This window comes from Vidua macroura, chromosome 10 (genome assembly GCF_024509145.1).
Source record: "Vidua macroura isolate BioBank_ID:100142 chromosome 10, ASM2450914v1, whole genome shotgun sequence".
Lineage (NCBI taxonomy): Eukaryota > Metazoa > Chordata > Aves > Passeriformes > Viduidae > Vidua > Vidua macroura.
The window spans coordinates 21,183,885-21,195,927 of NC_071580.1; the positions used below are offsets into that span (position 1 = coordinate 21,183,885).

Here is a 12,043-nt window from a genome sequence, read left to right on the forward strand (position 1 = left end):
CTCGGAAGGAAGTCCCCCCCTGGAGGGGCGGCGGGGCGTGGCGGGCGCTCTCGGCGGCGACGCTCCGGCAGGCGATTGGCCGGCGGCGGTGAAGTGTGAGCAGCCCATTGGCTGGCGGCGCGCGGCGGCGCGCTCGGATTGGCTAGCGTGGAACACCCCGCGCTCCCATTGGCCGGCGGTGGCCGCCGGGGCCGTGGCGCTGCGGAGCCGCCCGGACGCGCCGCTGCCGCCGCTCCCCCTAAGCCGGCAGGGCCGGGCCCGCCATGGCCCCCGCCTGGATCGGCCGCCTCTGCCTCCTGCTGCTCTGCCTCTGCGGGGAGGCCGCCGCGGGGTGAGTGCGCCGGGCCGCGCCCGCGGGCCTGGGGGTTCCGCCTCAGCACCGGGCCTTCCCCCTACCCAGCGTCGGCGGCCGCGGCGCTGACGGGACCGTGCTCCCTTCCCCTCATCGCTCTCCTCTCTCCTGTTTCCCCTCATCGCTCTCCTCTCTCCTGTTTCCCCTCATCGCTCTCCTCTCTCCTGTTTCCCCTCATCGCTCTCCTCTCTCCTGTTTCCCCTCAGCTCTTTCCCCCCGTCTCCCTCCCATCCCCTCTCTCTCCCTCCCCCTCTCTCCCGTCCCCGTTCTCCACTCTCCCCGTTCCCCTTCCCTCACTTTGTCTCTCCCCCCACGGCAGGAGAGACTTCTACAAGATCCTGGGGGTGTCCCGCGGCGCCTCCATCAAGGACATCAAGAAGGCCTATCGCAAACTGGCGCTGCAGCTCCATCCCGACAGGAACCCCGACGACCCCCGGGCGCAGGAGAAGTTCCAGGACCTGGGCGCTGCCTACGAGGTGAGGCCGGGAGCCGGGAATGTCCTCGCCGGGCTGGGAAGGGTGGATGGAGCTGGTGGTAAAACAGGCTGGAGCCTGGCCATTGAGACTCGTGAGGATTCACCCGAGAGCATTCAGGGGAGGGGAGAGGAGGTTTGTAGGGAATTAAAGGCTCTTCCCTAAGGTGCAGCTGGAATCCGTCCTTCCCCGGTTACTGTGTGAAATTCCATCTTCCCCCTGTTGATATATGGAATTCCATCCTACATCTTTTATGATCACAGAATCCCAGGATGGTTTAGGTTGGAAGGGACTTAAAGATGATCTCATTCCATCCCTTTGCTGTGGGCAGGGACACCTTCCACATCAAATTGCCTTCCTTCATTCTCATCACTTTCCATACTCCCCATATTACTACACCAAAATCCATCCTGCCCCTGTTAATACATCCAATTCCAGATAGTCTCCCAAATGAAAAAAAAAAGATCCAGAGCATATCAGGTTGTTGGGAGAGCTGCTCCTGCCAGAGGACAATCCAACACCTCAGCTCTCTCAGCCAGGAGGAAGCCAAGGCACCAGCTTAAAGTTCTTTGGAATTTATTCCCAGTTCCTCAAGGGAGGAGTGGAGGTACAGCAGCTCCAAGTGTGTGTAGGGCCTGGCTGGGCTTAATCTGAGCTGATGGGAAGTGAAAGGTGCTGGCCTTGGGTTTAGAGGATGTTAAGTGAGAAAAGTAATTGTGGCTCACAGCAGGATTCCTGTTATTCCATGATGGTGTTGTGGCATGCAGATGATCCTCCACACTAATAGCACGGTGCATTAAATAAATCAAACATAGATTATGGTATTGCCCAAAGGTGTGAAGCCAAAGCCTGCTTTCCTTGGCTCTCATAAACAGTGATGGAATGCAGGCTGTTTCCTCCATGTTTTCTGTCCTTTTTGTCCTCCTTCTGTCACTGTTGGACTCCATCTGCTCCTGTTCCCTCCTGTGCAGCACAGAGACCCAGAGGAAGATGGTGCTGAAAAATTCCATTAGCAAAAATTCCTGGCAGTGACTTGCTCTTTGGGTGGGAGCTTGGGGTCCTTTGGGAAAAAATCCAGCTGCAGGGAAAGGGGTTTGTAGCCTGGCTCCTGCTTCCATCCCTGGTGCTCCTCAGAGATGCAAATATTCTTCAAATGAGGAAGTGAGGGAAGCAGCTGGCATTTATTTCTCTGTGTGAGAAAGAAAACTGTTTGCTTTAGCATTTTCTGGGACCCATTTTTTAGTTCAGACTTAAATTAACTGGCTTTATTATCACAGGGAAAATGAATATAAAGACATTTTTTTGTGGAAAAAAGTATTCCCCAATCATTTGCAGCACCTCAGGATTGATGCACATGAAGCTGTGAGCTTTGTGCTGCTTCTGTGAGCTGGGATCTTGTTGTCACTTTCTGCTGCCAAAGGATTTCTCTGCCTCTTCCTCGAGTTCCAGTTGGTTTAAGTGTTTGCCAGCAGCTGAGATTACTCTTTCTATTTAAAAGCTGAGTGAAAAAATGTTTGTAAAATCAAATCAGAAATCCAGTATTCATGTGTGTGAGGTTTGGAGGAAGCTTTTGATGCCCTCCCTGCAAGGTCTTGATCTGTGTTTGGCCAGGACAGCTTGGAAATCCTTCTGCTGAGTTAGCTGTGGGGTACATTGAGTTGATTTGGTTGGTTTGGGCAAAATGGAACCAGAATTGGGGGACTCTTATAAAGCAAAATTTTCCTCTTCTGACAGCACTGCTGCTCAGGGTCTGGGTAGCTGATGATGGCAAAGCTTTCCCAAAAAACTGAGGGGAAAGTAGGTTAATGAACCTGCTCAGTGTCTCCATTTTCACAGGCTCCGTGATTCCAGCCCGGAGCTGTGTGGTCTGAATTCAGCTGTTTCAACTAGGAAGGAGACTGATCCCAGGAGAGGGAGCTGAGATCTTCTACAAAGAGTCATGAGTCTCAGGATGGATTTGGGAGGAGTTTCCATGGGAATCTCAAGTGGCAAAGGGAGAGCTGAACCCTTAGCTGCTAGGTGAAAGTAGTGAAGTCACTGCTGATTTTTTCTCTGTGTTCCTATTTGTCCTGGTTAAGGGAAGTCTGGGGAAAGGCATCATACAGCCACCCTAGGACACCATTTATCAGTGGTTATAATTCCACAGAATCTCAGGATGGTTTGAGTTGGGAGGGACCTTAAAGCCCATCCCATGGGCAGGGCCATCTCCCACTCTCCCAGGGTACTCCAAGACCTGTCCAACCTGACCCTGGACACTGCCAGGGATGGGGCAGCCACAGCTTCTCCAAATTCAGCTGGTTTTCATCTTTTAGCTGCTTCTCCACCTGCTGAGTTGCTTCTCCATCTGTTCCCACTCCTGTACAGCCTTCTGAAAGCCAACCTGCCGACTCTGGCTTTTCCAAATATGATCAATGGGAGAGGAAGGGCAAGGAAGACTAAATGTGACCAGAGACTTCTGGATCTCTGAGGCAGGAAAGAGCAAAGATCAAAACTTAGGAAATAAAACTGATGCTTAAAAGTCTTACAAGTCATGGCTGAGACACAGAGATGGTGATGTGTGATTATTTGTCTCAGCATGTCCTGCTTTGTAGGATTTGAGTTATTCCTTGTGATTCTTTTTTAATATTTAAGATAAACTCAATGTTTACATTTTCCAGGCTACTCCTGCTTTTTTTATGAACAAAATGTGCTTGTTATGGGCTTAACTTTTCCAGACAGCACAGCAAGCAGGGCTCCTGTAGAGTTCCCAGTGAGAAGAGCCTTGTCCAACACCTCCCCTCAGCTCCAGATGAGCCTCTCCTCCATCCCTGCCTTTTCCAGGTGCTGTCAGATGAGGAGAAGAGGAAGCAGTACGATGCCTATGGAGAGGAGGGCCTGAAGGATGGGCACCAGAGCTCCCACGGAGACATCTTCTCCCAGTAAGGAGCTTTAACCCCTTTGGGCTGTCCTGCAGCTGCTGCTCTGATTCTGTCATGCTCAAGCACCCTTTTGATCGGGTTTTTACCTGGCCCAGGGTCGCTGATGTACAAGTTGAGAATATGAAGAAAGACATTTACAGTGGGTATCCCACATGCACTTTCCACTTTTGGTGTGCCCCACTCCCTGCTGCAAGCAGGAACCAGTAGAGACTTCCCACGTGGGCACCTCTGGGCACTGTGGGTGGTTTTTCAGGTGCAGCACCTGCTTCAAACATGTGGAAACTTTCTCAGGTTATCTGTGTGTGATTGGGCTTGAACCTGTTGTCACACATCACTTTGGGGACCCTTTTCCCTTCTGCAAAGCAATGCTGTGGTTACTTGCACAGCACCTATAGAATTTGGAGCATTAAAAACCAAAGGCACTTGCACATTGCTTGGACAGAACCTAATTTTCTGCCCCTTCGGATAGATTTCCTATATTAATTCCAGAAGTTGCTCAGCTCCTGTAATCCTGGGTGAGGACTTGCACTGCTGCTCTGCTCTGTTCTGAGGGACAAAATGCAGGATTCCTAGGGGGTTTTCCTCATCCCTCTTGTCCACAAACTCCTGAAACCAACCTCCTAGCAGCGCCTTGCAGTGCTGCTCGGAGTTTACACCTTTTGGTGGTGGCAGCTGAGCAGCAGTGCAGTGTGGAGAGGTCAGATTTTGAGTGTTCTGCTCCAGATTTCGTTATCTTTAGTGCAGAAAACTCTTCCAAAGTGGCTGCTGTGTTTGAAGACTTTAGTTGTGTTCTGCAGGAGCAAGAAGAGGTTCCTGGGTTTACTCTGGAGCTTTAGGACTGTGAGGAGGCTGCTTTTTAGTGGAGTGGAAGCATTTGCCCAGAATTCCTTCCTGACCTAACCAGTGTGCTTAACTCCAGTTTCTTTGGGGACTTTGGATTCATGTTTGGAGGAAACCCTCGCCAGCAGGACAGGAATATTCCCCGAGGAAGTGACATCATCGTGGACCTGGAGGTCACACTGGAGGAGGTGTATTCAGGAAACTTCGTAGAAGTAAGTTTACTTGTCTCAGTGTTTCCAGGTGTTCCCAGGTTTGAGGTGCCTGACTGGTGCTCAGAATATCTTATCCCAAAAATTAGAGCTGAAATAGATGCTCCTTTCCTGCATCTGGCAGTGGAGGATGTTGTGGTGCTATTTCCTGTAGTTTACTGAGGAAACCACACATTTACTCACCTTTTGCATCTGGCAGTGTCTCCATAAAGTGTGATAATACTGATTTGTTGGCTGTCAGTCACCAGCTTGATTAGTGCAGCAGCCCATTTGGAAGAGGTGTAAATTGTCCCTCTGTAGAATTTAGGAATATTTGAGGGGCTGTTGATAAGCTTCAAATTCACTTTGCAATTTTTGTAAAACCACATTGAGGATTTTTCAGTCTCCTTCTAAGGTCAAACGTGTCACTGCAAGTTTCCAGATTATATAACTGAGAAGAGTGTGTAGAAAATTATTATCTTCTTTTATGCAAGCTCCATCTCTGGTGCTGACAATCCCTCCTGTCTGCATGTTTGCTTTCCATTGGTTGATTTTGTGTTGTGGCTTCTGGGGGAACTCCAGATAATTCCCCCATTGTATGGGACAAGGAAGTGCCATAACCAAAGTGTGGGGTGTTCCATGCTGGTGTTACCTTTCCTGTGTGGAAAGAGAATGGCAATAGTGATGTGAGAGAGAGCTTTTTTGGTGTTTAACCTGTGATCACAAGGTGAAAACTTGTCATTGTTTTGCCAAGGCCACATTTGGAGCTATTGTGGCAGCACCACACAACATGTCCCTGCCCATGGCATGGGGCTGGAATTAGGTGATCTTTAAGGTCCCTTCCAACCCAAACCATTCTCTCTTCAGAGAAATCCAGACCCTTGTGGAGACCCAGGAATGCTGACATCAACCTCTCCCTCTTCCCTGCAGGTTGTCAGGAACAAGCCAGTGGCAAGACAGGCACCTGGCAAACGGAAATGCAACTGCAGGCAGGAGATGAGAACCACCCAGCTGGGGCCTGGGCGCTTCCAGATGACTCAGGAAGTTGTTTGTGATGAATGTCCCAACGTCAAGTGAGTTTGGTGCTCGTTCCTGCTCCACAGAATCAGAAATTCCGTGATTTTATGTAGTGACATCAGTCTGGGGATGTTTATTCCAAACCCCACCGCTAGGTGGGGGAACGCGCCTGTGTTCCCAGGAAGAACTGGGGACTTTGGGAAGGCTTTTGACACCGGGTCCTCATTTCCCGGGAGCCACTCTTGATTCTTACAGCTGTTGGATGTAGAGCTCCCCAATTTCCTCTTCCAGCCTTTTATTCCTTGCACAGTCACACTGCAGTGGAAGTTCCACAGCTAAATCTGAACGGGAAGCACACAGCTGGGAACAACTGGATGTGGAATGCCATGCTGTAGTCACACACCCTGATGCTGACTGTGTATTTGGGAGCTTTCAACTTCACCTCTCTACTCTCTGAGTCTCAGCTCAACAGAAAGGCAGCTCTGACTCTCCAGGATTAGATGTGAGCAAGGAGACAATGTGTGAGCTTGTGGGGGTGTTCTCCTTACCCCAGGGACACAAATTAAAAGTTGAGATGAAGTTGAAAGAAATAAATAAAGTTGAAAACTGAGTTCTGGGTTGCTCTTCCCGTTTTCAGGCTGGTGAATGAGGAGCGGACGCTGGAAGTGGAGATAGAGCCGGGGGTGAGGGATGGCATGGAGTATCCCTTCATTGGGGAAGGTGAGTGTGTGCTCAGCTCTGAGCTGCTCCTCTCCTTGGTTCTCTGGCACTGGCAGTGCCCAAGCCCCCCGTGTGGCTGGAAGTGCTGTGTTCTCTGCACGTGCTGAAATCCAGGAGCATGTTGCTAAGTCCAGATAACTCCCTTAGCTGGGAGTGGGGTCATGCACAAAACCAGCTCTAAGTCTGGCGTTTCCCATAACACCTGAGCAGGAGCATCTGTTCCAGGCTTGAGCCTGTGAAGGGATCCCCTATGCCCTTCAGTACTAAAGGACATCATTAACATGCAGACAGGTCTTCCAGAAAAGCAGAGGTGTGACCTTGCTGAGTCAACACCCATAAAGCCCTAAGCTCTTTAGGATACATTTAAGCAGAATTTTGGTCATCTAAGGATCAATGAGTTGCTTTTTTTTGCCTTTGACTTGTGAGCTGCAAGTCTGTAATATCCTGCTTGTCTCTCCACTCATTCTAACTATTTCCTTTAAACAAAACTTTTCTTTCTCCCCCACAGGTGAGCCCCACGTGGATGGGGAGCCAGGAGATTTGCGCTTCCGAATAAAAGTTCTTAAGTAAGTCTCTGGCCTAGTTAGGCTCTTGCTTGGCCAGATGGAGCTTGCCCTTCATCAGGGCAGGTGCAGGCCTGGCACTCAGGGCTGTGCAGGATGCTCAGCCCTCGTGGTGCTGGAGGGGCTGGACTTGATGCTGTTAAAAGTGGAATTATCAAAGTGTCTTAATTTTTTTGGCTTGAATTCACCATGTGTGATTCAGAATAAATATCTCCTTTTTTCTAGCACACAATCTTGCTATTGTAAGGAAATGCACTACTAAGAAAATTGCTGTGTGAGTCAGGACTTCTTGCCACACCTCACCACTCAGTGCCCTAGAAATAGAAAAGACACTTATCAGTGCATATCTTACACAGGAAAATGAAGCTAAATTTGATTAATTCCTCACTTCCCCTCTTATTTATGATTTCACCAGCCTCCCAAACTGAAGGAAAGAAGCTCAAGGACCTGCTTCCCCTCTGGGGAAGGAGTGAAGTTCAATGGCTCTTATTTCCACAGGCACCCAGTGTTTGAAAGGAGGGGAGATGACTTGTACACAAACGTGACAATCTCGCTGGTCGAGGCACTGACAGGCTTTGAGATGGATATTGCCCATTTGGATGGGCACAAGGTGAGGTCCAGGGTGTTGTGCTCATCCCAAATTCACCTGCAGCTCTATGCTGAGGGTTGGCTTGCTCAGGGTCTGCTTATCTACAGTATTCCCTCTGTTGGAGCATTCCAGGCCAATGGACTCTGTGAGGGGTGCACAGTGTGTGCCTCACTTCCAGGCTGTCCCAGCAGAGGGTGGTGTTAGTTCTGGCATGTGTCCAGTAAAACATCCTGGACCCATGGGATATCACTGGTTTTGGCAAGGAGTCAATGCCAGTTGGAGCTTTCCAGTGGGTTGGAAAGGGTGTTGGAGTATTGGGGTGGACACACAGAACATGGGCTGCCCAGGGAGGTGATGGACTCCCTGTCCCTGGAGGTGTCCAGAGAACATCTGGATGTGGCCCTCAGTGCTCTGTTCTGGTTGACAAGGTCAGAATCAGTCATAGCTTGGACTCAATGATCTTGGAAGTCTTTCCCAACCTCAGTGATCCTGTAACACTAATAATGTTCTAAAATTCCTTTCCTCGCCAGGTTCACATTGTGCGGGATAAAACCACAAAACCCGGCGCCAAGCTGTGGAAGAAGGGAGAAGGTCTTCCAAACTTTGATAACAACAACATCAAAGGCTCCCTAATAATCACCTTCGACGTGGAGTTCCCCAGGGAGCAGCTGACGCCGGAGCAGCGGGAAGGTGCGTGTCCAGAGCCCTCAGCCTGAGCCTGGCACAGCTCAGCCAGGGGCTGGAGCGGTCAGGAGGGGCTGTCCTGCCCCTGTGCCCTTGTCCAACATAACACAGTTGGCTGATGGCCTGTGATGAGCTCCCACTTCCCTTGGAAGCGAGGAAGCTTGGCTGCTGCGGTTGTGGCCGAGGTTGGGATGTGCTGCTGCTGGAATGCAGCTCTTGGCAAGTTTGCAGGTGCTTTGTTTGGTGCTGCCCATCTGTCTGACCCCACAGCCTTGCTGGGCTCAGCCTCTGTCTGCTTTGCCTCGGCTGGAATGGGATCACAAAGGGTTTTCCAGCCCCTGCTGCTACTTTCTTGGAGGGAATACTTGTGGAAATCCCTCTGCTGCTGAGGGTAAGGAATATTGCAATGCATCAGGAGAAGGGTTGTTACTTCCCACAGCTCCTTCCAGCTTACTCCCTCTAGGACAGATCTGCTGCTCATCTTCAGTGTTCAAATGGAAACCTGAGGAACCATGTAGGAAACCTAAAATTGCCAGGAGGGTGAATCCTTAAATCCTATACTCCTAGCAGGGAATTCTTTGCTCCAGCAGCCTCTGTGGTTCTGCTGCTCCACATCAGAGTAAGAATCAAGGGCCTCATCCTCTGCCACAGGACAAAGATATTCCTGGCATGTACTAGTACAGCTCTTCAGGAAATCCCCATCCCCAGAACTTCTTCCAGGGCTTCTTTTGAAGTGGATTCACTTCTTTTAGTGGATTTCCTGGACTTCTCAAGTTTGTAGTGGGAAGCCAAGCGCTGGGTGGGTTTTATTCCACTGCCTTGGCCACACTGTGCCAGCTGCCCTGTGAAGTCCAGTTGGTGGCTGCAGCTCCAGATGTGCCAAGGCTCTTCCTGCAGCTGTTTGGGCTGGGAAGTCTGTACCTCTGGGCTGGGCTTAGAGTGATCCTGCTTCGTGGTTGTATCCCTGTGCTTTTCCTCTTGTTCAAGAACGTTGTGCAGGGCACAATGGCCTCGTCACTGTGGAGTCTCAGTCCAGGCTCTGCTGCCCTTTCCAGAAGCTTCATCAGGCAACAGCAGCTCTGAAACGGATGTGAGGTTATTCCAGCTGTTGCTCTTGGCAGTTTAGAGGACACTGGGCAAGGAGCAGTGACAGAAGGCTCCATGTTTTTGACAGAATTGCTCGCACACCTCTACGGATATCCGGGAGCAGAGGGATGATGGCACTGGCATGGGTGTGTTCAGGCACAGGGTTTTGGGTGTTTCTCTCCCTCCTAAAGCAATTCCACATTTCCCAGGGGAAGGTGACTGGGTAGGCAGTCAGATGCCTTTCTGTGTGCTGGGTATCTCCAAACATCCATGATATCAGGAGTTTTATGAGGGAATAGGTCTATCACTGTGTGTGGCAGCAGTTCAGTGTACACAGTCAATGGAAAACTGTAGGCTTCAGAATTCAAAACATCCCTTTTTTTCCTTATTGTTGGCAGTATTTCATTTCTTATCTCCTGACCACATATCCAGCTCCTGGGGCTGTCAGAAGATACTCTGTCTCCATGAGCACCACCCCCAGCTTTGGAGTCACAGAAAAAATATCCCTTCTTTCCTGCAGTGGGACTTGATCACTGTTGATCAGAGCTTCCTCTCCCTCTGTGCTGTAACCTGTCACTTCTTGTTGGTATTAGCAACATTTCAAAGGAAAAATTTACTTCATGCTCCAGTAAAAAGTGCCTGAAGTGCACTAGCACCAATTGTTAGGATTCCTGGTTGGAATTCCTGATTAAACCTCGGGTACATGTTGAAATATCCTGTGCACTCCTGAGGGTGTTCTTCAGACCAGCCAGAGGTGTGGGAGCTGCTGGGAAATGAGGTGTGGGATGGTGCTAATCCACATTTTTTCCTGGAGCACACCTTTCTCCAGCTACAGCCTTCCTTTCTAAGAACCAGACATCCAGGAGCCACATCCTCTCACCCACCAGCTGGAAAGTGACTTGGAGGCTCCTCTGGATGCAGGAGAGGAAGTGAATTTGCCTTGGAGAATGACCTGTTCCTAATAATAAGCAGCTCCTGGAGAGGGGTTCACTTTGTCCTAGTGTTCCTGAAAAAAGTTCAGGAATCTCTGGCCATCAGCCAAGGAATATGCCTGGCAGAGAGACATCCTGCTTCCAGTTGCTACTTCCAGGACAGTTTTCCAGTATTTTAACACAGCTAACTGTGACCCTTATGCATCCCATCACTGGTTTTCAAAAACAGTAGAATGTGTAGCCAAAAAGGTTTAAGGATAGACAAGCAGGACAAGGGTTGCAGGGAGACAACCTGTTTTTCAGCAGGATTTCCTGAAGGATTTGCATGCCTGAAAGGTTGGAATTTTCTTCTGTACAAGTAGATTGGTTGGTTTCATTACTGATAGCCAATCTAAACCTCCCCTGGAGCAACTTGAGGCCATTTCCTCTTATCCTGTCCCTTGTTCCCCTGAGCAGAGTCTGACCCCTACCTGGCTGCCTCCTCCTCTCAGGGGGTTGTGCAGAGCCAGAAGGTCCTGCCTGAGCCTCCTTTTCTCCGGGCTGAGCCCCTTTCCCAGCTCCCTCAGCCTCTCCTGGTGCTCCAGCCTCTTCCCCAGCTCCATTCCCTGCCCTGGACACGCTCCAGCCCTCAATGGCCTCCTTTTAGTTATTTGAAGGTCACCCACAGTGTTGGGAGTGTCCCTCTATTTTGGGCTCAGTGGTTTTTGAGATTGCTCTGAGCTGTGTCCTGAGGGGCTCCAGGGCAGTGAGTGACCAGGCTGAGTTAATCAGATGGGGACTCCCTCTCTAATCTCTGGAAAAACAGTAACACATCCACCCTTGCCACTGTGCTTCCTCTGCTCCGTGTGGGCTTGCCCTTGAAGCAGCAGTGGAGACCTGCCAGCCCTTCCCTGTCGTGCTGTGCCGACCCCAGGAGATGAGCTGTTGTGGATTTAAGGGCTGACTCACTCTTTTAGCCTGTTTGGTAAGAAATTGATACAGATCCTTGAACTGCCAGTTCCTTGGAATGTTTAGTGTGCAGGATTTCAGGGATGGGGAAGAAGCGCTGGAAAAGCCATCCTGACATCTTTGCTGTGCTCTGCATGTGACACTCTCCCTTCCCTTGCAGGTCTCAAGCAGCTGTTGAAGCAAGGATCAGTGCAGAAGGTCTACAACGGATTGCAGGGATATTGATGTGTGGAAAAATTGGACTTCCCTGGAAATGCAAAGTCAGATTTGTTTGCAGTCTTTTCTCCTGCCCACTGTAGAAGGGGGAAGAGGGAGGGGGGCAATGGTTGAGGTTTAGCTCATCTTTGGTTTGTAAATTATGGAAGTGCTCAGAGGTTGGGGAAGTACTTTTTCAGGACATAACTGGTGCTGCCTATCATGTTCCACGTCCTGGAACAACAGAGATTCCTTGAGCGGGAAAACATAGGTGGGGAAAGGAGTTTTAAATTCCACACAGATTGGAATTTCTGGTTTTTAAATATATTTTGATGTGACTTTTCTTGGCCATCTCAACATATTTTCATAGCTTATCCTGCTTTTTACGTCCTTCGTGTAAATTTCTTCCAAATTCTGTTGTTTTGGGGTGATATTTTTAATCCCAGCCCTTCCTCCCCTTCCCCTCTGAGTCCAGAGTGTGGTATTGGTTCGGAGTCTAGTTTTGGGGCAGGAATACTGGTGCTGTTGGAAGTGGACT

At 50.0% G+C, this 12,043-nt stretch overlaps 1 protein-coding gene across 1 annotated transcript; it reads left to right on the plus strand.

The window, feature by feature from the left end:
* Positions 1 to 184: 184 nt before the first annotated feature.
* Positions 185 to 11,848, plus strand: DNAJB11 (DnaJ heat shock protein family (Hsp40) member B11). The gene is made up of 10 exons (XM_053986555.1): positions 185 to 331; positions 672 to 828; positions 3,646 to 3,743; positions 4,663 to 4,795; positions 5,702 to 5,844; positions 6,426 to 6,508; positions 7,017 to 7,074; positions 7,570 to 7,681; positions 8,191 to 8,350; positions 11,471 to 11,848. The coding sequence occupies exons 1-10, from the start codon at positions 264 to 266 to the stop codon at positions 11,533 to 11,535; spliced, it is 1,077 nt and encodes a 358-aa protein (XP_053842530.1). The 5' UTR covers positions 185 to 263; the 3' UTR covers positions 11,536 to 11,848.
* The last annotated feature ends 195 nt before the right edge of the window (positions 11,849 to 12,043 follow it).